General features: G+C 53.3%; 1 protein-coding gene across 1 annotated transcript in view; it reads left to right on the top strand.

The window, feature by feature from the left end:
* The window catches only part of CDH22 (cadherin 22), a 56,584-nt gene that overhangs the window by 5,386 nt on the left and 26,378 nt on the right, over positions 1 to 24,820 (top strand). The window contains exons 3-6 of the mRNA XM_026084604.1: positions 11,121 to 11,240; positions 21,693 to 21,860; positions 22,942 to 23,129; positions 24,004 to 24,257. Of these exons, the coding sequence (XP_025940389.1) occupies positions 11,121 to 11,240; positions 21,693 to 21,860; positions 22,942 to 23,129; positions 24,004 to 24,257 (730 nt within the window). The remainder of the gene's footprint in view (positions 1 to 11,120; positions 11,241 to 21,692; positions 21,861 to 22,941; positions 23,130 to 24,003; positions 24,258 to 24,820) is intronic.

The following is a 24,820-nucleotide window of genomic DNA, read 5'->3' as shown; positions in this document are numbered from 1 at the left end:
CTCCTGGTTGACCTGGGCTCTGGTGCGCCCTTGGGGGGGGGGGGGTCGTGGCTGCTGGCTCTGGTGCCTGTTGACTCTGCAGCACCAGTGAGCTTTTGCTGTTGGCTGAGATCGGGGAATTTGTGTTGTGTGTGGCGGAAGTGTGGCTTCCCCCATGTTACTGTGAGCCGGCTCTGCCCCAGGCGCCTCCGAGCCCACGGACAGCCCCAGCCCAGCGCTCTGAGCTGGGCGCCCCTGGCCACGGGGGCGGCGTGGAGGTGCTGTGCGCTGACTGCAGTGCTGCTGCCCCTACTGCCTGCGCCGGGCCGAGAGCAGGGTCCCACGCTCCTGAGCAGCGTCCGGCTCCCAGAAAGGCACCTGGCTTGTTGCATGGCCCTGTCCCCGGGCGTTGCACCGCCCCCATCCGCGCTTGGCTGTTTGTTATCCCCTATCGACCAGCCACGGTGYGCAGCAGGCGCTGCGGGCAGGAGCTATAAATCACTACTCTCCAAAGGCTGCATCAAGGTAAAAGACAGCCTGCAAAAGACTGACTGACATCAAAGATAAGGCAGGTCCCCCAGGACTGTCAGCACAGGATGGGAGTGCCGGTGCAGGGAGGAGTGCGCTCGGGGAGCAGGGCTGTGCCGCCGGCAGGGTGAGCACCTGGCCCGGCTGCGTCCTGCAGGCTGTCCAGCCAAAGTGTCATCGTGGGGGTTGAGCACGGGGAGGTGCTGGCGTCTCCTCTGCCTCGGGATCGAGCTTGGGCTCTGTCCTTAATGCGCAGTGTATTGCGAGATTGGGGCGTGGCCTCCAGCAGGAGCAGATGTGCAGGAACTGCCGGCGCCAGAGGACCTGCTGCCGCCTGGATTCCTGTTGACGGATGGAGAGCGAGCTCTCTTGAGGCATCTCGAGCTCTCCTTTCTCCTCCATTTACCTGCACAAATCCTCTCCCGAGTCAAACAGTGACCCCTTGAACTACAGCTGTGTGCTCCTGGAGAAATGAAAGCCAGCACGTGGGCAGTGAAGCAGGAGGCATCCTGTTCCCAAAGGGAAGAAAGAAATTAAATTAATCTATTTTGCTTGAACAACTTTTAAAAAAGAAGGATTTCTCAACTCTGAGTATTAGACAAGGATCCCAATTCTTTGAAAATTGCTAACAATTATGGAGCTGCCTGATCAAACTGATGTGAACAAGACATATCAAAGGAGACAGTGTCTATGCGAAACTGGAGATCAGAGGGAGAAAGAAACACGGTTTCAGAACATGAAAGGAGGCGATTCCTGCAAATTAAAATACTCAGAAGTTAAAAGTAAAGAGAAGTGTTGCGAATGGCGTGGGATGTGCTTATGAGCTGCATGCTCACAGAGGGGAGCTGGCGCCCAGAGCCTGCTCTGCTTGCCAAGCTGAGGTCTGCCTGCCTGGGACACCCTTGCAGTGGGGCCTTCTGTAGCCTGGCCAGCGTGGGGGAGTGCAAGGGCTCCTCTGCAGCAGCCTGGTTCTGGAGATGGCCCAGCTAACAGGGCAGGGAGAGCCTCACACAGCATCTTCAGAGGTTGCTGCCACGTGGTCCTCAGCATGAACACTGAGCTGGAGAGTACCCACTTGTGGCTCCTGTGAGTCCCCTGCTCCCTCCCTGCTGTCCCTCAGCTCACCAGTGCTTTGCCCAGGAACAGGTAGCACAAGGGATGGGACTGACACAGCCTGTGAAAGCATTAAGCAAGGCAACCTGAGAAGTAGCTTTCTCCTGAATGCTCTGGAAGAAACCTGCCCTGCTCCTCACCTGTGGCCCTGGCATGCAGTGTGAGGTGTTGGATGCAGTGGGAGATAGGGCTGGTCATGGGCCTGGTGTGTGAGATTCAGCTCCAGGTGCTATAAGGAAGGGCTGAAGATGCAGACCGTGAGCTGCTGCCTGGGGTTGGGGAGGGAGGTAGCGTTCAGGACTTCGTTCTTGGTGAAGTGCATGGGAAATACCCTGCAAGGCCTGTCCTGGTGGGAGCTCTCCTTTGTGATGTCCAGGCTTGGTGTGGCTGTGACTGTGGCTTTGCTGCTGTTGGTAGTGGTTTTCTGTCTCTGAGACAGGCAGATCATCTTTCCTGAATCTGAGGGGTGTTTCCATAAGAGCTGATGGGGGAGTTATCCATGCCTGCCCATTGGTAGAAGGGATCATCAGTAGCAGTCAGGCAGGGGCAGGAAGGCTGGGCAGCTTGCAGAAAGCTTGGATTACCTCTTGCATCAAGGTCAAAGCCTAGAGACCTGCAGGGGAATATATCCAGTCTCTGCTCAGTTTGGGTGCAGGTGTTTTTCCAGATTGCTGTCCTCTCTGATTGAGGTGTGCTCTCTGCTGGGGACAGGGGTGGATGGGGCAGCCCGAGGAAGCAGGGATGTTCTCCAGCTCAGAGCATATTTGCAGGGARCTGTTGTTCACTCCCATCTCTGCTGCTCTGACAGCCTTTGCTCTGCAACCCAGCCTGAAAAGCGGAGGGTGACCTGCTTCCTCCTCCTCCTGTACTCCTGCTTCCTAGTCCTAGTTTGGGCTTGTGCCTGGGGCCAGTGAGTGGGTGGTTTTTCTCTTGCTCATGGTAGCTGTCAGCTGCAGCTCTCCATTCCCTGCCAGCAGTGTAGTCTCAGCCTCCAGAGCTGGGTGCCTTCCTGGAGCATAAAGAGGAGTAAAACAAATGTGGCCGGATCAGCTCAGTGACAGTAAGAGCACATCAAAGGACATTATTTGCATGATGAAGGAGTGCTAATTGGGAGGGAAAGTCATTTAATTTTCCAGTCTAAGTGGGAATGACAAGTAATGAGAGAACTGCACAAACTCTCACTGAGTAGCTGGGACTGCTCTGCCCTAGGGCTGGGACAGTCTGTTTTGGTATTGACAGCATACATGCTGCTTGAGACTGTAGGAACAGTTTTGTTAGGGTGGACCGAAAACCTCTTTCTTCTAGGATCTTGTCTTGACAGTGGCCAAAAAATAGATGTTTGTGGAGGCGTTAGGAACAGGGTAAGCATTTGTGATGCTTTTCTTAATACTCTCCCAGCCAGCAGCCAGCTTCAGTTTTGGGTTTCCTCAGCTGTATGTACTTTCCATAGGTTTAGGAAACTTCAGTGTCTTTGTCTTTCATGAACTCATCCAGACTCACCTTAAACCTCTGCAAAGGGGAAAGGAAAAGGGTTAGCTGTTGCTTTCTGGTGGATCAAAAGTGGTGGATGCAGGAAATGGGCTGGAAGAGCTTGGGTCAGGACAGTAAAGCCAGAGTTTGGAATTTCTGAGGAGCCCAGATGGTTCTTGGAGCTAATCCCAGCCCACAGAGCCAGGCTGAACGTATGCTTATGCCCCTGGATAAGTTAGTGCACACATGGAGCACAGAGCTGAGGCTGGTACTAAGCTCCTGTATTTGGAGGAAGCACATCCAGAATGGAAGCTGACCCAAGAGTCTGTCTTTGGCTCCTTTGGCATAGCAGGACTAGCTGCAAGAGCAGGCTTCAAATGACTTTTCTCCAGAGACAGACTTCATTTCGTTCTGGGGCTATTGGGGCATTAGGAGAAATAGCACAACCTGCTAAAGGACATTTTGCAGATGGCAGAGCTCAGTGTCCCTTTCCTCAAAAGAGAGGTGGGCATAGACCTGAACAGCACAGTGCTGGCCAAAGTTGGCTGTTGAAGACTGCTGTTGGGATACAGAGGTGAGGGATGCTGAGGAGTGGTTGGAGCTGGTGCTGCGAGTGGAGCTGTGTGAGGCTAGGCAAGAAAGGAAGTGGGAAATGCTTCTCCCTTTGGGCTGCAGGCTCCCCCTGCTCAGGGCACTGAGGGCGCGGGGGCCTTGTCCCTGTCCCAGGCCTGGCAGCAGCTGCTGGAAGTGTTGTGCCAGGCCCATGTGGGCAGAGGAAGGCAGAGGCTGGTGGTGTGCTTGGGAGCACTGTTGCTAACTCGCCTGGTGCCTGCTGCAGGTCAGAGTGGCTTGCTGCAGTGCATGCGCTGGGACTAGTCCATCTCCAGGATGGGGCCCAAGCTGCAAACCCTGTTGTAGCCCCATTGCAGTCCTATTGCCTCAAGAAGAAACTGTTGGCCCAGAACTTGCAGGCTACTCTGCTGGCACCCAAGACCTTAGCCTTTGCTTGGGTGCCCCAGTGCAGGTCACTCCAAAATGCCCAGCTTGAGCAGAGTCTAGTCTGCAAGGAAGAGACCTGGAGCTGCAGAGAAGGCAGGACAGAAACCACCAGGGATGCAGCCAGCTGCCTGGGAACTGCAGGAGCTTCACCTTGTAATAGGAGATGCTAAAATTAGCTGTGTTTTGGCCTCCCTTCCGGAGCTCCCTGGGGTCTGCTTAGCAGCAGTCTGCCGCACACAGGCGTGAGCATCCAGTATGCTGCCTCCTGCACGAGTTCTACTGGTTGTGCAGAGCGGGTGTTGCAGGCCTGAACTCGCTTTTGGGCTGGCCACAGAAGCCTGCAGTGACGGATGTGGTGGGGAAATGTGCATCCTTTCATCAGAACCGTGCTGCTCCCTTGCTGCTTTTTCCTCTCCTTATTTCTCTGTGTAGCACCAAGTCCAGATTAGAGGTGATCTGGCTGTGCAGACAGAAACTTGGGGTCAAGCTCTGACTCCAGCACAAAGCTGGCTGAATGCAGAAGTGATTATTGCGAAGAGAAATTGTTTAATCTCCACACTGGAAACAGAAAAAGACTTTAACATGCAGCCAGAACATCTGTAGGCAGTCTGATGGGTAGATTTTTTTAATAGAAAGTGCTCAAAAGGTTTGAGTGTATATCTGGAAGCTGGTGGGGTAGCAAGCAGCCAGGAGCTGGGATTGCCCTGCCTGCTGGCCCTAGTGGGAATCCTGCAACCCCTTCAGTGCTGTGCGCTCTGCGTCATGGTGCAAGCCCTGAATCTGCACATCAGAGCACCTGCTACACCCTCTCCTCCAGTTGCCATGCGCTGAGCCCCTTGGTGAACCTGTGCCCCCACAAATCTGATGCTTTGGTTTTCTCTCCGAGACACTATGCTTACCTGATTGGTGCCAGGGGGAGGGGTGTCTTTTCTAATGGGTTTCTCTGGCCTGACATSCCAAAGGATGTTTCCTTAGTTGTGTGTTTGAGTGACTCTTCCGCAGCCAGATTAGCTCCCTCAGGTTTGTCCTGAGGGGCGTGAGGTCTCTGCAGTGAATTCCCTCTGGATCTGGTCTGGCTTTCTACCAAGCCAGAATGTTCCTGAGACTGCAGGAAGCTCATTTCTGCTCCAGTAATTTTTAAGCTGCTCTGGTTTGTTTTCCTCCCTGACGTTCTGCCTGCTTGCTTCTGGGGTGCACCAGACACTGCAGTGTTGGGACAAGATGAAAGCTGCAAACTTCATTGTTTGTAAAATCTGAGCTGCCACCCCTATAGCACCCAGGCCCCTGAGATGGGAGCACTGAGCTCTGGCATCAGTCTGGGACATGTGGCTCTGAATGACAAAGCACCACGCTCAGGGTCCTTTACATTCTGCAGGGCTGAGATGACCCAGTGCTGCCATGGAGCTGGCAAAAGACTTGCACAAAAAGGTGGTGCGTGGCTCCGAGCAGGGGTAGAGTCTCCTCCTTCAGCTTAGGACAGTGCCCTAAGCCACTGAGCAAGGAAGCGCTGGAGGTGGTCCTGGCTGCTGTCCCCCCTGGTAGCGTGGCTGCCCTGGCCGGATTTGGGGTTGTTGAGACTTTCCGAACATGGGAGGAGTGCTTGGCCTCATCAGGGAAATAGGAAAGAGGCACTAGGCTGATGCTGCCCCACTGTTATGGGCTTTTCTTGTTTCCTTTCAGGAGCAGCACCGGGCAATGCCACTGCTTCTGTGAGGTCTGTGCTCCCTGCTGAGCTGGGGAGATCCCCGTTGTGTTTGCCCACCAGCCGCTGACTCTACTGTACGTGCAAGATGTTAGAGCATATCCGTGTTTGGACCTGCTTCAGGGTCCTGCTCAGGGCTCTGTAGGAGGTAGGCTCTGTGCCAGGAGGCTGCTCTGAGGTGGTGTGCACTGGCTGCAGCCCCAGAGCTGGTTCGGAAAGTGGCTGGAGGCTCCTGCCTGCACTGGGAAAGGTGTGGAAGGCAGCAGGTGAGGAGGTGGCAGCCAAAGCTGACACCTGTCGGGTGCTGCTACTTGTTTACCTCTTTGCAGGCTTGCAGCCCGGCTGTATTCCTGTCCCTGGGGAAGTGACAGATCCCTTTGGCTTGCTTGTAGATTCTGTGCAGGGTCTCTTTGCTCTTGGATGTGTTTGGAGTTTGCCTGTTGACATTTATTTTAGCTAAAAGGATCTGGAGTGAGTGGCATAGTAAGTGGTCCAGAGCCATTAGCCTTCTGCGTGCAGGTGGAGAGCTACCTCCCATGATACCTGATGGGAAACCAGCTCCCAGGGGAGACTTGGGGATGATGTGGGAGCAAAGCAGGGGCACGGCATGCCTGCTGTCTGGGCTCCAACCGGCTGTGCATGCAGCCACCTGCTGGGGTATCGTGCTGCTCAAGCCCTGCACGTGCCACTGTGTGAGCGAAGCACCAYGGGCCGATGCCTGGGGGAGGTGGAGGGCACAAGGGCTCAGGACTACTTGAAGCTTTGCTCTCCTCTGGTCTCCAGTTTCTTGGGTTGTGAACCGCTTCCATGTGGCCTGGTAGGCCCCTGCAGGGATACTGTTGGTGGATGCCAGGACAGGTCTGTGTTGGTATTTCAAAGGTGTTCTACAGTGCCCCAGGGCTGCAGAGCCCTGCTCCATCAAAGCCAAGGCACTAGGGCTGAGCTGCCGCTCTCCTGGCGAGCCCCGGGCAGCTCTGGGGCCGCGTGCTGCAGCAGGGCCGATCTCTGTGCTCCCGCTGCTGCAGCGAGAACAGCAGGGAAAGGGCGTCATGGAGAAACGGCTCCTTAATCCCGTCAGGTCCCAGGGCAGAGCCAGCCACCATTGTGTGCTGGGTGCTTGCAGCCCCTCTCTGTGCTGCTGATCCTCTGAGTCAAGGGCTGGCTGCTGATCCGGCAGATCCCTGGGAGAGCTCAGGGTGCAGCAATTGGGCAGCCCAGGCAGGGCCTGTGGGGCTGGCGGATGGCTGGCAGCCAGGGTCTGTCCCCTTTCCTGCACCCAGCTGCGAAGGCATGGGTCACCCAGCTGCTCTGTGTAGGAGAAGGACTGTTCCCACACTGTGAGCGGTCCTGGGAAGTTAGGGTCTCGGTCCCCACTCTGCAGGGGAAAATGCAGTTTCTGTTTGATCTGCTATGCTAGGTTGCACCTTTGCAGAAGGAGAGTAAAAGACAGACTCTGTCTGACTGATTAATTTTTATGTAAAATTGTTAGTTTCCTTTGGTTCCTTGGGGTCAGCTGGACAGGGGAGGGACTAAGGTCTTTATCTCACTTTACATGTCTAAATATTTCTCTGGATATGAGCTCAGAATTCCTGGTTATGGGTTGTGGGTTATACAGTAAATAAAATCTAAATATCATGTGCTGCATCTTTTATGGCTAAGGCAGATGCCAGGAAACTGTCGAACATGCTGTACTTGCAGTGGGCAGTGCTATGCTTGGAGAGCAGGGACTAAGAACTGAGCAGGAGTGGGAGCCAGTGTTCCTGGGTTTCTGTTTTGGCAAGAGGAGGGGATGAGACTTTAGTGGTTAAACTGGAATATAAGACCTTTGTCTCTGTTCTTCAGCTTGGGAGACAGAGAGGTGGTAGGGGCAGAAAAGGGATAAGTAGAGGTTAAGAGGATGCTGGAAAGTCAGACTCCTGGATCCCTGACACCCTGTGGGTGACCTTGAGCAGGCTGCAATGCACCTTTGTGCCTTGATTTCTAGTGTGTGCAAAGTGGGGTTAATTTTCCCTACCTGCCTGGTGTTGCTTGTCTGTTAAGGAAATGGTGCAAGAGCAGGTGGGGAAGGCCAGAGCATTCATCACCTTCAGGGTGGCTGGCTTCAGCCTGGGGGCAATATGCCATGTGCTGAGGGTGCCTTGCTGCCACACTCCTCCTGCTGCTCGGCCTCCCCTCACACTGCAGGGGAAAGAGCTGGCCCTGGAGCTGGGGCTTGCACTGTCTGGGAGCAGAAAGCCTGGACCCCCACCCTGCAGCCCCCTCATGCCAGCCAGTGGGAGCGCTCAGCGGCCAGAGGTGGCTCCTGGGGCTGCAGGAGCCTTCTGTGCTGGCACTGGAAAGCTGAGAACAGCTGCCAGCCTGATGGCTTCAGGGCATGGCCTAAAACCAAGACAAAACCCGCCTCTGTGTGGGCACGGATCCTGCCTTCCCATTGGACTCTGCCACAGATGCAGTCATGCGAAGTGTTCAGGTAAATACTGGAACACAGGGAGTATAGCTGTTTGTCTGGTGGGGACAGATTAGTAGGAAAATTATGTAGCGCTTTAGGAGAGAATGCATCTGTGGAGAAGCAGCGTGAGATGCAAAGCCTGGTGCAGACTTTTAGTGGCCAGCCCCCTTATTTGCTGGCACCTGCAGGGTGATGGCGCTGACATGGCTGGTGTGGAGGGGTGCAGCAAATGGGCCAGGCGTAGTCCTTGGGGCACTTGCACTATTTGTACACATCCAGTCCTGATGCAGGTGATGCATACATGTCTGCTTATGTACATGTTGGTGGGTTTTGGCTCTCCTAACTCTTCACCTCTGAGGTGCCCAGGCAAGGGCAAGCGACTTCGTGCACAAACATTCCCACACTCCAAGATCAGTGGGTGCTGTCTGTATTGAGGATGGGTGCATGGGGCGCAGGTGATGGGGCAGACGCTGCCAAAGACCCTGGGCATGGTCTCTCAGCTGGTGGTTGCCAGGGTGGGCATGGAGGGAGCCCTGCCTGTTGCAAGGGTGGGTGCTGCATTTTGATTCTTGTGGACCTTGGCACCTGCAGCATGCCTGGCAGAGCTTCCCTGCTGCAGTCAGGAGGGGGTTGCTGTGTCCTTTCCCTTCTCTGATCCCCCTCTCCTCAGCTTTCTGATTAGCAGGCAGTGTGAGCTTCCTGGGGAACATGCCAGGGTGTCTGAGGGGATATGCAGTGCAGGTGCTGGTGTGGGGGTGACCTGCCTTGGCTTGTTCTTGGTGAGCGGGTTGTGTGAGGGCAGGATGGCCACATGGAGGCTCGAGGAAGGGCGAGGAGGTGGCAGGCAAGACCATCCTGTGGAAATACAGCAACAGCGTTTCTAAAACCAAGGTTGTTTGCAAGGCAGGAAACTAGTGTTGTCTTGGTGTAGTCTGGACGTGCCTGGCAGAGATGCACCATAACTTCACTGAAGACAGCAGAGCATAAATAAGTCGACTCAAGCCAGCTTGTTGCTGAAGACTGATGAGGGGGATTCTCATGTTATCAGCGGAGCTGCAGCTCTGAGAAGATGGCCAGGAAGGATGAAAAGCAGCCATGGTAATAGCTTTTTTTTTTTTTTTTTTTTTTTAAAGTGAAAACCCTTTCCAGGATGTCGGTGGAAAGCTGGATTGCAGGGGAGCATGTGCATCCCTGCTGTTGGCAGCTGCATAGTTAACTCTGCTGTATCATGTCTCCTGTGAGTCCAGGCTGGGCTGGTGCAGAAGAGCCCTGGTCTCCTGAAACCACCAGCTGCCTGGCTGAGGGGGACAGAGGAAGGCACGGGGCCTGGATTTCTTATTTTGCATCTGGATGGTTCCAGTTCCCTTTCTGCCCCATTGTGAGCTGTGGGACCAGAGGCTGCTTCTGGCTTGCTTTTGCGTGCACCACTGCAGCATTTGGGAACATGATGGTTCTTGACTCAGGTGCTGGCAACTAGTAATAAGCCTGGCTCTGGGTTGTTCATGACATGGGTCCAACTGTGGCCAGCCTGTGAGATCTTCTTTGCAACATATGGATGGATGCTTTGCAGAAAAGGAAGAGGCTGGACCACAGCATAGTACCTCTAGTCCTCGCCTGGTGTCACGGCAGCCCTGAAAGGTGCCTGAGACAGGAGTTGCTGGAGGCAGCAGAGCAAGCTGTGAATTGCTCTCTCCTGGCCCCCTCAGCTCAGGCTGGTCATCTCTGAAGCACAATCTACCTTTTAACTGCAGTTGCTGCTGGGGGATCTCATTCTTTATAAATTACCACCTTCTCTGTGAGCCTTGTCAGCCCTTGGCCATGATAGTGTCTTGCAGCAGGGACTTTCACAGTTAGTTTGATGTTTCCTATGAGCAGTTCAGGCCTCTTCTCCCCATCCTGCACCTCCTCCCACTGGGGAGGTGACTGGTGCCAGGGCTTGTCCTCCTGGGCAGGGATGCTCTGAGTCTAGAGCTGGAGGTGGAGCTGGGTAGCCTGTCACCTGCAGGTCTTTGGCCGCAGCATCCCCTTTCCAGGGGTACCTGTAGGTAGAGATAGGCTTCCCCTCCTTCCTCCCTTTTCTTGCTTCTGTAGCTCTCAGCCCCTTTGCTCCTGGCCCCGTTCTCATGTTCTGGGTCCTGCTTTTTGTCAAATTGAACATGATGTCAAATTAAAGCCATCACAGGAACAGTCAGAGTGAAGCACCCAGTTTAATGAGGCAGCGTTGAAAATCAATAACTTAATTGCAGCCGTTTGATGGACTTTTATCCAATTTATAGTCCTCCTGCTCTGCTACGTGTAGAGCATGAGGACGTGGTGCTGTGCCTGGCTCTGGGCAGGAAGCAGGTTCACCTCTCCTCGCCCACAGCTGCACCCCTGCTCAGGCTGTCTGCTGCGGAGGTGGTGCTGGAGCAGGGATCAGGCCCTGGCTTGCAGGTCCCTCCATGGACTAGAGATGGCCATGTGGCTTGTGACTGTCAGAGAAAGGGCAGGTGTGGTGATAATGCCTTTCCCTTGGGCCCTTCCTGGAGGGCCCAGCAGAGATGGACCACAGGGAAGCCCCAGCTGTGATCAGACCAGTGATCTGTTGGTGAGCGAGTCCTGCCTGGCGAGCACCTCTGAGTTGGCCCATGGCCGGTCCCTCCTGGAGCTCTGGGACAAAAGGGAAGTTTCAGCCGTGTTTTGGGAGACCTGACTTCTTGGGCCTTTGAAGGAGATGTTGCTGCACTTGCACACAGGTATTTGCTCACTTCCATGAGCACGCGCATGCTGTCAGTGTTGGCCCCTGCTCTCCTGTTCTGCCAGTCCTTGGCCCCTAGGTTTGTGCTGCTCTTCTTGCCTCCTTCCTGCTTTTATCTGTTTTCCTCCTTGTCCCTGCTGCAGGCACATCTGTGATGCAGGTGATGGCATCTGATGCTGACGACCCCACATATGGGAGCAGTGCTCGGGTGGTCTACAGCGTGCTGGAGGGTGAGCAGCACTTCACTGTGGACAGTAAAACAGGTGAGCAGCTTCCAGCAGGCACCCTGGCTTGGCCAGGGGCAGCCTGGGTGGAGTGGGCGGGAGACCAGCCCCTGGCCATGCACCTATATGCGTGACCAGGCCTGCATCCTCATGCTAGATGTTGGTGCTGGGGTCCTGCCCTGTGCGCTTGTGCCGCAGACATTACCAGGCATTGGAGAGGAAGCACTGACAGCTCCAGAGGATGCTGCCTGGCCCTGTGCAGTGCCCTTGCAGGAAGTGCCCTGGAGCAAGATTTGCTCCTTGCTGGGGTGCCCTGCCTCCACCACCATCCACAGCTCTGTGCTCACTGCCTGGAGCGGGGATGTACCACAGGCACATAAAACCTCAATGTGAAAGGTTTAAATACTACCAGAGGGCCCTTACCAAAGGCTGCATTGTTATCGTCAGGGCTTTGATTAAAGGTAACACTTTAAATTAAGGATTGGTTTATAAATGTTCTATTAATATTTAATGTAAGAACAGTGGAAACTGCTCCATTCCTTAATAACTTATAATAGAGCCTGTTGTAAAATGCATCTGTAATAAATCCCTAGCAGATGATGCTCTGACATACTGGTTAGAGTAGACCATAACCAGGAGATGCTGGAGTATATATTCTCCTTGCCTCCCAGGAGTGTGACTCTCATTACCTATAATGGGAGCCTTGCAAGCTTGCTAGGGAGGGAAGACACTCAAACGCTAATAAGAGGTATTTAAGGCACAAAGCATGCAGTAAAATACCCACAGTTTAATGAATAATTGGCAAAGGACAAGGTTGCTGCGTTGCTGCAGCTCTTGTTGGAAAGCTGGACAGTGAAGTCCCCCCACCCTGTTGCTGAGCAGTGGTAGCATAGGCTGAGGCAACCTAGAGTGAAATGCCAAGTCTCTGTCAGACTGACCTGTGTCTGTGCTAGTAGTGATTTTTCCAGTCTATATTTATATAAGTAAGAATAAAACGAAATCAGAGGCTCCAGGGTAAGGAGAATGTGAGGAAGGTACGTGTGCCTGAGCCTCTGCATCTGTGTGAAACCATGCATCTCCTGATGTGCACAGGCAAGCCAGTCACAGCTGAGCCTGTGTCACTAGTCCTGGCTGCTGTTGGAGGAGGGCTCGAATTTGGGGCAACTCCTAAGCACACCTGGCACCAGTGCTCAGGGTACATGGTAGAAAACACTGTTTTCTGGACAGAGGCTTGTGCTGTGGGGGAAAGCAGGCTGCTGGGCTGCACCCGCTCTGCTGGGCCCAGAGCTATCCCACCTCCCCGCTGCTGCCTGGGCTTTCCTCTCTTTGGTCTGCATTGTTTTATTTTAAATGGTAGTGGTAGGGAATGATGGGCTAAACACTGAAAATTTGTGTCCAGGTGGGATCCTGTTTGTTTGAGATCTGTGTGTGAGTGGAAGCCTGGAATCAGGCTGCCAGGATGAAGAGGTGCCACTGGGAGCACGAGCAAGCCAGGACATGCAGAAGCTTGGCTTTCTGCAACAGCATTAATGCTGCCATATTAAGGCATAAACTAAAATGTGCCCTGTGGGCTGTAGCGTGAGTTAATGTCACTCTGGGAATCCAAGCTTCTTGATTCCTTGACTACTTGTGTCTTAATTCTCAAGCTAGCTGTTCCATACGCAAGGGGGTTGGGTTTGATTTACTGTTCTACTTGCTTGTGATGCATAAAAGCAAAACTGCTGACAGTTGCAGATGAGCCCTTGGCCTCTCTCAAGCGTGTCTGTTTCCGGGATATTTGACTGCCGAGCTGGTGCTGAGGCTGACTCCTTGGCGCTGTCCGCGAGCTGCGGACAGCCTTTCGTAGTGGCCTCGCCTGGGCTCTGGGAGCGCTGTGTGCAGTTCTGGCCGGCACTGCAGGACACAGCTGCAGCCTGTCCTGGGTGGCCTGTGGTCTCCTGAGTAGTGAGCTGTGCCCCTCTCCAGCCGAGCTACCTGCGTGGATGTGCTGCTTGAGGCAGCAAGCATCCTGTCCTGCTTTGGCAGCAGCTGGTAGTCAGAGCATCTACTGGAGCAAACCCTGTTCCACTCCCACCGTGCACTTGAATAGGTTTTTGTGCTACTATGTTGGAATCCTGGCCTGGCCCCTCTAGGTGGCCCAGCTTCTGCCCTGAGCATAAGATTTAATTATCCATAGCAGCAGCATAACTCTCAGAGCCACCATTGTTATTAATGGCCATAAAAAGAACCATAAAAACCTGGCGTGTTACATTTCTTGTAATATATGATAATGAAGAAGAATTCATTTCCCCCTTTTGGCTTTGGCCTGCTTTGTCTGTTCTTGCAGGACCATACATGCCTGTGCTCCCTTGTACCCCTCCTAAGCCCATGACTCTTTCCAGCTTAGGTTCTTTCTTTGCCTTTACAGCTGGGTCTTTTGCATTGTTCTTTGTAGTGTAGGTGTTGCCCAAGCGTGGCTTGCACACTTGGGTACAGGATATGGATGATGTGTGTAGGTTGCTTAGTTTGTCTTCTGATCTTGGATGTTACTAGCTATAGTATTCAGCTGGGGTTTTGGACTGGATGAAGCTTTCAAAGGCAGGATCCAAACTGGATGACTGGAAGGACATGCTGCACCTAAGTCCTACCACACAATAAGTCCTGCATTCCTGTACTGCCCGACACCCTAGAAGTCTTTTGGCAGGGAGACTAGCAACTAAATGTCTCTACTAGAATAGTGGCAGCTGCAGAGAGGTGTACCCTGGTATCCACAAATCCTTAGAGAATGATGACAGTTTCTGCAGCAGTGAATGATGATGAATAAAAAGTGCAGCTGAAACATATGAGCTTTAGTTTGTTTCATGTAATATGTCAGCCACTACCTCTTGTGCTTTCTAAGAAATGAATTTCAGACACTGAAACTGTCTGCAGGTTTGTTTTCAAATCAGGTCCTAAAACCTACCCTGCGTGTGTTGAAGATCTAGGTTGCCTTTTTTTTGTGTATGGGTGTAGAGCTCTGTATGTACAAACTTTGGAGGTGTGATCTTCAGTGGCAGCTATAGGAATATCCCGTGGGTTCCTTGCAATAGCCAGTTTGCTCACAGGCATCAGTTGTATTCTGGTTTGTGCTGCCTGCCTGTTCCTTCTCCGTTCGCAGATAGGGTGCAGCTGATCTTTGTTTGCTCTCTGTAATGGATAAGTTGAGTTGCACTGTTACGGGGCTGCCATGCTCCAGTTGGAGGAGGCTGCACTTTAATGGTAGTGAGCACGTATGTGCGCTGCAAAATGTTCTGTATGGTGCRGTGGTGAGATGCTCATATTCTCTGAGAAGTGTGCCTGTGGTGGTGGCTTTCTGGTGTGACCCGACAGCTTTCTGGTGTGGCAGTTCAGAGAAAGGACTGTTTCGCTCTGGTGCTCTGACTTTCTGCTCCCAACCTGGTGGTTTGCAGACACCAGCAGCATGATGCTGGGGAGCAGTGGCAGCTGGGCTGTGCACTGACTGCCAGGTACCACAGAGCCAGGATGCKATTGACATGGCAGCATGTCTGAGCAGCAGTTGTTGCAGCTAGCCTGCTCCTGGCTCAGCAAGCCCTTGCTTTGCTGTTTTTTTTTTTTTGGAAACAGCCACTTCAGCCATTAGCAGAGGGTGCTGGTGTGCTGAACGTGCTGCTCCAGGCCCTGGCTGCAGGGAGCCTTTCTGACTCTCCAGCAGGCTGCGGACTACCCATGGGGCAGGCTAAGGGCTGTAAGGGCTGCGGCTGGGTGTTGAGCCCTAGCTTGGTACAGGCAAAGGCATTGGAGTTGGCAGTCATTCGTATCCTAGCTCCAGGAAGCTCCACAAAGCTCCCTCATACTCATACTTTTCGGATGCTGAGATGGGCACAGGGAGCATATGACTTCCAGCATATTTACATGAGATGAGAAATCAGTGTGCATTTAAATTTGCAGGCCAACCTTTGCATGTTGCTTTTAAGGTGTTACTCTGAAAATCTGTCATTCTGCTGTATATAGAGAAAAGGCAGAGGGACTCAGAAGGCTGACTGAAATGCAGTTTGGTATTTATTATTTTTTAAAAAATCATGAGTATTAGAGCCTGTTTCCTGATTTGGGGACTTAACTGGTAAGGGCTCAGAGGTACTAGTGCCAGGGAGAGCAGGACAAGAAATACTGGCCTGCTAGGCTGAATTTTATGGTTATTTGTGTGCAGTTGTTAGTTGTTTCATCCTTACCAGTCATCCTTGCCCTGTGGCTTGGAAACCACAGCCCCAGTCCCAGGGTGAGGATAGACTGGGAGATGAATTGTTGGGAACATGCTGCGGGCTGAATCCGTTGAATTTGTGTGATGTGGTGGGAGGCAGAAAGAGTTTCTCTGCTGCTCTTGCCAGTTTGTTAAAAATGCTCCACTGGGGACACAGATTGGTACATGCATGTTTGTATGCTCTCACAGGTTTGTGCAGGTCTGTGCCCCATCCCAGAAGATTATTCACCAGAGCTGTGCACAGGGACACAGAGGCCACCTGTGGACTTGCTTCAAGGTGATTGCTCCTGTCATCAGGACTGAATGTTAACAGTCCCTTTCAGAGATTGGGGCTTTAAGGAGCTTCAGTTTGTCTGGGACAAATTGTGCTTGGTGGTCTTGAGGAAATCAGCGTGTATTTACTAATATATAGTGGAAATTAAATGATTAATTAAATGACAAGGGGGATTTAGTTCCATTTTTTGGTGCCATCTTACTGCTGCTGGTGGAAGGGAGGGGACAAAAGAAGGGCCAACTCTGCTGGTCCCATCAGTCTGAGCTCACTGCAGGTCCTTTCCCCCAGGGCATTATCACCTCCACACTGGCGTATGCAAGGCTGATTCCAGTCAGGAACTAGCCCTGTCCCTGCAGGTGCTGCCCTGACAGCAGTGGGGCATGTTGCTTTGAAAAGGACTTATCCACCTGCTGTGATGGGCACTGCGTTATAAAGCTGGGTGGCAGCCTGAGCAGGGCGCAACATCCCTGAGCCCCAAAGTTATATGAATCTGCACCCTTCCACTTAGTGATGCTGGTTAGCTGGGGTATGCTGATGCAACCATACTGTTCCCATTTCTGTGTCTCAACTCTGCACCTCTTTTGCTAAAAAAAACATGAACTTCACGAACCTTGTGCCTGGCGCCTTGCTCAGACTGCCTGTAGCCTCTGGCTTCTGGGTCATCCTGAGCAGATGGATGAGAAGGGATCTGTGCGTGTAGGGTAGGTGAAGTACTGATGCTTGGGGCTAAGATCTCATCTGCAGTGGGCTGACCTTCTCTAGGACGCRTGCTCCAGACAGCACTTTCATCTTGGCTGATACATTGGTATTTCCATGTCCCTGCAGGTATGTGTGGGCACAGGTCAAGAACTTGCAGGTGCTTTTCCAGCCCTGAATTGATGCAGAACCGTTTGCTTTAACAGGCCAAGATGCTGGGAGCGGTGAATCTCACCGTTATCTCCAACTAGCTAAGGGGATGAGGTAGAGAAGACGGAGTCACTCTTCTCAGAGGTGCACAGCAAAAGGACACAAAGTGCAGCAAGGGAAATAACAACTGGACATAAGGAGAAAATTCTTTACCATAAAGGTGCTGTATCTCCATCCTTGGAGGTGGTCAAAACCCAACTGGACATGATACGGAGTAATTTGATCTGCTTTAAAGATGGCCTGCTCTGAACTGTGGTTAGACAAGAGACCTCCTGAGGTTCCTTCCACATGCACAAAGCCATGGCAATAATGGAGTAGCACTTCACTGTGGCAGGGGACATGATGGTCATGACTACCCTCAGCTAGAATGTGCTTTGTCTGGAGGGTCTCCAAGGATGCGGACTTCTGAGCTAAAAGTATCTAAAAGCAGAGTAAGCCCATAATGATGGGATTCCTGGAAGGCAGTTACCTGCTGAGCACTTTGTCCAGGTTTATTTTTATAACCCAACAGTGTCTGCTGTTGAGCAGATCTGACGGTATTTGTGTGATGCTGTGAGTGTCCCCTTGTCTGGTAATTACACTCTGATTAATCTGGATCATGCTGGAAAGCCACATGTGCCTTGTACCAGAGGGGAAGCCATCATGTGTATGTATTATTCAACTGTAACAGATGCTGTCAAGAAGTAGGAAGATGAGTCTGAGTTGGAGGTTGTTCTTGCTTTGCTGGCAGTGTCCAGGAAGGACAGAGTTTCTTTTTTCTGGTTGGAAAGAAGGTCAATTTCTGGATCTTGGGAGATGGTGGCAGAGACTTCTGTGTTCTGCCTGGAGCTGTGCAGGTCCCTGCCTCTTCTGTCTCTATGCCCTGAGAAGGGATCTGCCACCATTTGCTACTGTTTTTGCAGAGCTCGTGGGGGTCAGATTTGGGAGCAGAGGCTCATCTGGCTCCAGAAGATGAGACCATGCGAGTTTGCTGCCGACAGGTGTTCGTGCCAGTGCTCTGGCTGAGCTTCATGGTTCTGTGAACAAGGAATTGGTGTGGAGCAGGTTTGGGGGCCCTGATTTGTCAAGGCAACTAGCAAGCAGTACCTCAGCCCAAAAGACAAAGCCCAGCCTGGCGCTTCAGGTAGCCTGGTGTGGCCTGTGCGACTTTAGAGGGAACAGCTTCCTTGGTGACAGTCCTGCTGGGGCTTGCGGAGGCCTGGAAGATGGGGGTGTTTGTGTGCATGAGAACCCCAGTTTTCTGGGACAGACTGGGCCAGCAATGTGTCTTTGCAGAGGGGGTTTCTGCTCATAGGCTGCACTCTGCTGAACATGATCTTGTCTCCCCATGCTGCTAGAAGAACCATGTGAGCAGCAGCTGGGGCCTTCAGCTCCACATGTGCCAAATTGCCTGGATGTGCTCCCCCAGGGACAGGTGACCTTGGAGGTGTTCTGGGAAGTGCCTTAGCACATTTCTCCCATCTTGCATGGGGTATTATGATCTATATCATTATGAGCAGCTCAGTTAAGTCATTACAACCTTGGTGAATACATGAGCTTTATCCCTCTCATCCCAATTCATCGCTATTGTGCTGACATGAATAATTTTCATTATAAAATGCTTCAGACCCTGTTAATTAACAGAATTGCTTAAATTTCAATGAGATAGTTCTTGCCCAGAAATAACAATTTTATATTCATAGCAGTGTCACAGGAGAGGCCTATAAACACAACCAGCTGGGGCCAGTCCTGTGCAGCCCCTGGGGAAAGGGTCCTYGTGCAGGGCCCGTTCTGTCTTTTCCCAGGCTGCGGAATGCATTTCTTTCCAGGACACGTGCTGGAGGTGCCTTCATCTGTGCCCATGCCAGTGATCCCTGGTCGCTGCAGTGTCTCGGCCCATGTGGACAAGGTGGGCTAGGACTCCTGATCCAATGACTTCTGAACAGTCCCAGGGTGAGCAAGGGAGCCTGCACGGACCCGTGGCCCCACCACAGGGTAAACACCCCTGATCGTCCTAAGGAGGGGGTAGGATGCTCCCTAGTGGAGGGATTTTGCAGTGCTGGGAACACGGACSTCCAGCAGGCAAGGGACAGGGGGCTGTGAGCCACCCCAGCCTGTGAACGGGCAGATGCTGGAAGTGCTTGAGGGACGGTGTGTGAGGCAGAGYGTCCTTTTGATTCATGGGACTGAAGGCAGTGAGAGTCCAGGTAATTGCAGAGCTAGAATGACAGAGGAACCAGGGGAGCTGGGTGAAATTGTGCTTATCCACGAGAGCCAAGGAGCTGCAGGGATCCGAAACAGTGGTGATGTCTTTATTATAAATCCTAACAATGATAATCGCTGGAATAATTGCTAGTTTCAGAAAGCAAGGAGAGATAAATGTCTCCAGAACAGTGTTGCCAGCTCCTGCTGCACCTGTAATGTCATGAAAAGGAGAAAAAATGTCCTGTTCCTCCCAGCTCAGCTGCATTTCTGACTCCCTTTGAGCCCTGGCACCAGTGGCTCCTCAGTGGGACCAAGGTGCCAGGAGGTGGACGAGGCCACACCAGACACATGCCAGCAGTGGTGGGCTGGTGCCTGGGAGTCCCTGGATGTGTCTCCAAAGCCTCATCTTGTCTCCTTGCAGCCTCCTGGGCGGGAGGTGGGTACTGGAGCCCCTGCCACCACGCTCAGGTTGTGCTGAGGGTTTCCAGAAGTGTCTGCGTGGAGCCCGCTGGCCCAGGCATCTGGTTCGCTCTGTTTAACGACAGCAAACATCTCGGAGGTTGCTGGGAGCACCTGGGTGATCCTCTGGCATCCGCTGGGCACAGGAGGAGCTCCTGCACCAGAGACCCGCACGCCACAGCGGGGCGGCCCCTGTGCAGCTTCTTCCCTAACGCCAGGCAGGATTACTGGTAAAGCAAAGCAAAGATGGAAATTTATAGAGCTCACGGTAGAGAAGATAAAGCTGGTAGTTAAACAGAAAAGCCTGGAAGAGTGAACAACTGGAGGAAAAAAAAAAAAAAAMCCCACACCACTATCTAAATATGTGGGATTCTCAAAGCGATCTGGAGGGGACTTTAAACTGATTCCTAGCTGTTTTGGGGTGTTTCTGGGTAATGCAGACTGGGAATGTGCTGCTAATGACCTTGTATTCATGTGCATACTTATTCATGTGTGTGCCCCTGGTGCTACCTCAGGGCAGAGTCATTTCTTTGTTTCATTCTCAAGATGTTTGGTCTGTGCTTTGTTCCTATGTAAATGAAACAGCCCTGGCTGACAGAGGAAGTCATAACTTCTGCCACTCRGTTTTTTTTTTCTGGGTTTTACAATTCTTTCCTTCTTGTCTTACATTCCTTTGTATTTTAGCCCTAGTCATTCATTCAAGCCCAGATGACTAAAGACCTGTACTTAAAGACTTTTATTTTGATATTGCACTTCATAAAGAGTACTAACATGCCATACATTTTGTTAAGCTTTATGGTCTCCGGTGCATTCTCAGCCCCTGACATGGAGTATGTATAGCATCTCTGGCCTCTCTAGCTTATAGGGACACTTGAGAATAAGGGTCTTTGTGCAGATACAGCTTTAGAAATAAACTTTAGAAATAAACAGAATTTTCTCCAAATATCCTACTGTCTGTTTAGAGGCCCTCAAGGCATGCTTGGGACACTAGGCACATGTGAATCCGGAGCAAGGCATTGTGATATTCTATTATGAGCCCTTTAGGGTAGGAAATAAGACAAAGAATGAGGGGAATTTTGGATAATATCATCTGAGATGATATCCTGGCAGGCTAGTGGGAGGATCCTGCTGTGCAGTGATGGCTGCATGCCTTTGGTGTGCAGGGCCTGTGTGCAATGCGTGGGGACAGACAGCGGGACCTGGAGGGCTGGATGGGTGCAGGCTGGCAGGGTCAGCTCTGTGCCGTGTCCCCCTGCCTGCTCCAGCCTGGGTGGTCGTGCTGTGCTGCGGGGGCTCTGAACTGCTGCATCCCCCCGGCAAGCCTCCTCCGAGATAAGGAGAGCCGGGCTGCTGCAGGTCTGCGTCAGGGTGTCTCATGACTCAGCCTGGGCTCTTGCAACCCTGTCCCATGCAAACCTATAGGCTGGCCCCAGCACAGCCCCTGCCTTGGGGCCCTCTGGTCCTCACCCTGGAGGGGTTTTGGCCTCAGCCCGGCTCATGGCCCCTGTGCTTGCACTGCTCTCCAGAGCCCTTCTCTGGGAAGGTTGCAACAGGGTTTGTTCATGCAGGGCCCTGCAGATGTTATTTGTTGTTGCGAAATCCTTTCCATGGGGATTGAGTGCTGCTATCGGTGTCCAGGCTGAGCCTTCCTCTGCTGGGCAGCACTGCTGAGCCTCTGGCCCTGTTTGTGGGTGTTGCTCGAGGTCTGATGGCCCTGGGGGAGATGTGACTACTGTCCCCAAGAACAGCAAGAAGGAGGATCTGGGAACTACAGTCTGGTCAGTCCCACCTCGATCTCTGGGAAGGTGATGGAGCAAGTAACCCAGAAAGCTGTTTCCAAATGTACAAAGGATGGTGACTAGGAGTGCTCAGCATGGATTTATGAGGGAAAATTGTGCTTAACCAACCTGATAGCCTTCTGTGATGAGATGACTGGCTTGGTGGATGAGAGGAGAGCAGGGGCTGTTGTTTATCTCGATTTTTAGAAAGACTTTTGACATGGTTTCCCATAGCATCCTCACTGACAAACTGATGAAGTACAGACTAGATAAGTGGTCAGTGAGGTGGACTGGAAACTGGTTGAACTGCCGGGCTCAAAGGGTTGTGATTACAGCACAAAGTCCAGCTGGATTGCAATCACCAGCAGTGTCCCTCAGGGGTTGATAGAGAGTCCGATATGGTTTGATGTCTTCATTAATGACCTAGATGATGGGGCAGAGTACATGCTCAGTGGGTGTGCAGATGAAACAAAACAGGGTGGTTACTATGCCTGATGGTTGTGTCACCATTAAGTGTTACCAAGGACCTTGACAAGCTGACCCTGCTTTGAGCAGGGGGGTTGGGTTAGGTGGCTTCCAGAGGTTCCTCCCAAACCCAGCTGTTCTGTGGGTGCTCTGTGACATGCCTGTGCTCAGTGTCCTCTGGTTTCCAGGTGTGATCCGGACGGCTGTGGCCGACCTGGACCGTGAGACACAGGACCGGTATGAAGTAGTGATCCGTGCCACAGACATGGCAGGACAGCTGGGTGGCCTGTCCGGATCCACCACAGTCACCATTGTGGTCACCGATGTCAACGACAATCCACCGCGCTTCCCCCAAAGTGAGTCCTGGCTGGCCCCTGCTGTGCCCGTGATGGGGCGAGGCTGGCCCTAGCCCTCGAGGGTGGTGGAACATGGGCGCAGCTCTGGGTGCAGCCCACTGTGGGTCTGCATGGCGAGCTGGCTCCACTGCTCGGGCTGTGTGCAGGCAGCAGCCCCCCACCTCAGGCCTGGGCGTGTCCCTGGAGATGCACCTGCCTGCAGGCCCCTCTCAAGGTGCCTGGCCCAGCAATGGTGGTGGGCAGCTGCCCTGGCCAAACCTGTCCAGTACCCCGGCACAGACCCCTGCTCCCCGTGTATGTCCTGGAGGCAGCAGGGCTGCAGGCTGAGGAGAGCAGGGCTGTCCCTTTCTGCTGCCCGATCCCTCTGAGCAGTTCTGGGGAAGAGCGCAAAGCCAGGATGCTTCAGCAGTCTGGTCTGTCTCCTGTCTCACAGGAGCCTGGGCAGGGAGTCAGATATCGCCTTCTGGCCTGGCCCTTTCTGGCTGCTGTGTCAGATCTTGGCACTGTGACGCTGCCCAGCTCGCAAACAACAGTATGGTCACAAGGCAGTTCTGTTTTTCAGGTCGTGGCTGAAGGCTGGTGCTTGCCCCATTCCCTGGGGCCCTCCCCAGATGAGGGGAGTGGTCCTGCTGTGAAGGAGTGGGCTGTGCAATCTTTGCCTTGCACACCAGCTGCAGAGCCTGGAACACTTGGCCAGCAGAGCGCAAGGGCTTGCAAGGGCAGAGCTGCAGCTGGAAGGTGTTTGGCCTTTTGGCCCAAGGGCTCCTAGCAATTACAAATGGTAAAGTTTGCAAGGAACTGGAGAACATGCTGACTGCAGGGTCGTACCACGCAGAGAAACCAACCCTTTCTTTACCTGGCACCTGCAAACATCTGTGCTCCCAAATGTTTTCCCACAGCTGTCATTTCTGGCTGGGGTTTGTGTTTTTTTCTGGCGGGGCATTCTGGACTACAGGCACTGCTGGAGGTTGGGCAGCTCTTGTAGTCCATGGGCGGCACGGCAGGGGTGCACGAACGGGCGCGTTGGCCTGGAGAGGGCACAGAGGCAGCAGCAGTGACACTAGTGCTTTCCCTCTTCTAGAGATGTACCAGTTCAGCATTGTGGAAACTGCCCCCGTGGGCACTGCTGTCGGGAGAGTGAAGGCAGAGGACTCCGATGTCGGGGAGAACACAGACATGACATACCAGATGAAGGACGAGGAAGGGGTGGATATGTTCAAAGTCACCACAGACAGCAATACCCAAGAGGCTGTCATCACGGTACAGAAGGTGAGAGATGAGGAAAACGGTTGGGAGGGAAGGCAGGGAACTCTTGGGAGCCCTTTCCTATGGGGACTCCTGTCGCTGCATTTGAGTAGAAAGAAATGTCCCTCCAAGAGCTGCTCTGGCAGTTGCATTTGGGTGCCTGCAGGAACAGGGGGAAGCCTGCCTCTGTTCTGCCTGGCTGGCAAAGAGCAGACCTGTATCTGGGAGGAAAGGCTGGAAAGGAGCAGCAGTGCAGTGCCTGCTGGAGCCAGCACAGCACAGCTCCGGGGCCGCAGTGAAGAAGTGAGCAGCGCATAGGTAAAGCTGTGCACGGTGCTATGGAGACTAGCACTTACAGCTGGTTTTGACAGCACTGTTAGGAGTAGAAATATGCCCACCTAATTCCTCTACCCGATCAACCACGCTTTGAGTGTATCTGCTCTTGGTGGTAAACACAATCAAGCAAATACTTGATGCAGGCAAGAAAGTATGATTGTTCACCAAGGCCATTGCATTCAACTCGCCTCCCTGTAGAAATGATCAGAGTGATTAATGATAAAAAATTGCTCGCTTGCCAGCGCATAACGTGGTGTCTTCCTGGTGCATTCTGGCTGCCCACACCCTGTGCTGCCTGGGCACCTTGCTGTGGGCCAGGGGCAGAGCAGTGCTGGAAGCCACTGTCTTTCTGCCCTCTCCAAGGTGGGCGCTGCAGGCAGGAGGGCAGAGCACCGGCGCAAGAGCTCCTGGCTGCCCTGTCCAGCCTCCCGCAGAGGCGGCTGTTGAGGGCAGCGGGCTGCAACACCGCCCGTGGCGTCTCCAGGGCAAAGTCCCGCAAGGGAAGTGGCAGCAGCAAGGGCTCCTCCGGCTGAACGTGGCTAACCCTCTCCTGTTGTCCCAGCCTCTCGACTACGAGTCAAAAAAGGTGCACACCATCATAGTGGAGGCCCTCAACAAGTTCGTGGACCCACGGTTTGTGGACCTGGGCACCTTCCGGGACCAGACCATCGTGCGAGTCTCGGTGCTGGATGTGGACGAGCCCCCTGAGTTCCAGCCCCCCTCTGACCTGATGGAGGTCCAGGAGGACGCGCACGTCGGCTCTGTCGTGGGGGTGGTCACTGCCCTCGACCCAGACACGGTGAACCACCCTGTCCGGTAACCAGCAGTCTGAGCTTCAGACCCCCTTCCTGTCGGCAGCAGGGTTTGGCACGAGGGAGGCGCGTAGTCTGAGGAGGCTGACAGCGGGGACTGGGGCAGCTGGTGGTGGCGCAGATGAGGGTGGCCAGAGCTGCAGGAGCAAGCAGGCGGGTGAGCAGGTCCTGCAGGACAGGTCTTGGTGGGTGAGTGACAGCTGGTGCGCAGGCAGCAGGCAAGCGAGAGCAGCCACCTCGCAGTGACAGATGTGTCACCAGCAAGTGATGGTTTGTGAATGGCAAGGGAGTGCTGGGGAAGGTGGCCGCGTGATGCCCGCATGTCCTGGCTGCCGACAGCAAGGCAGCCGCTATGGCACCTGGAGCAGCCCAAGCAAGCGACGAGGAATGACAAACGGCCTTTTGGGGGGTGCAGAGCTGGAGCCAGGCTGTGTGTGTGTGCATGCATGTGCACAGGGATCAAAGGCCAGGAGAGTTTATATTTGGGCAGGGGACATAATCCAGGCAGCAGCTTATCTGCACAGGACATTTCCTATTTCCATTTAATTTGTGGCTAAGGAGATTGTT

Source organism: Apteryx rowi, unplaced genomic scaffold (assembly GCF_003343035.1).
Source record: "Apteryx rowi isolate R43461 unplaced genomic scaffold, aptRow1 scaffold_0, whole genome shotgun sequence".
Classification (NCBI taxonomy): domain Eukaryota; kingdom Metazoa; phylum Chordata; class Aves; order Apterygiformes; family Apterygidae; genus Apteryx; species Apteryx rowi.
This window is presented reverse-complemented; position numbering and strand designations above follow the sequence as displayed.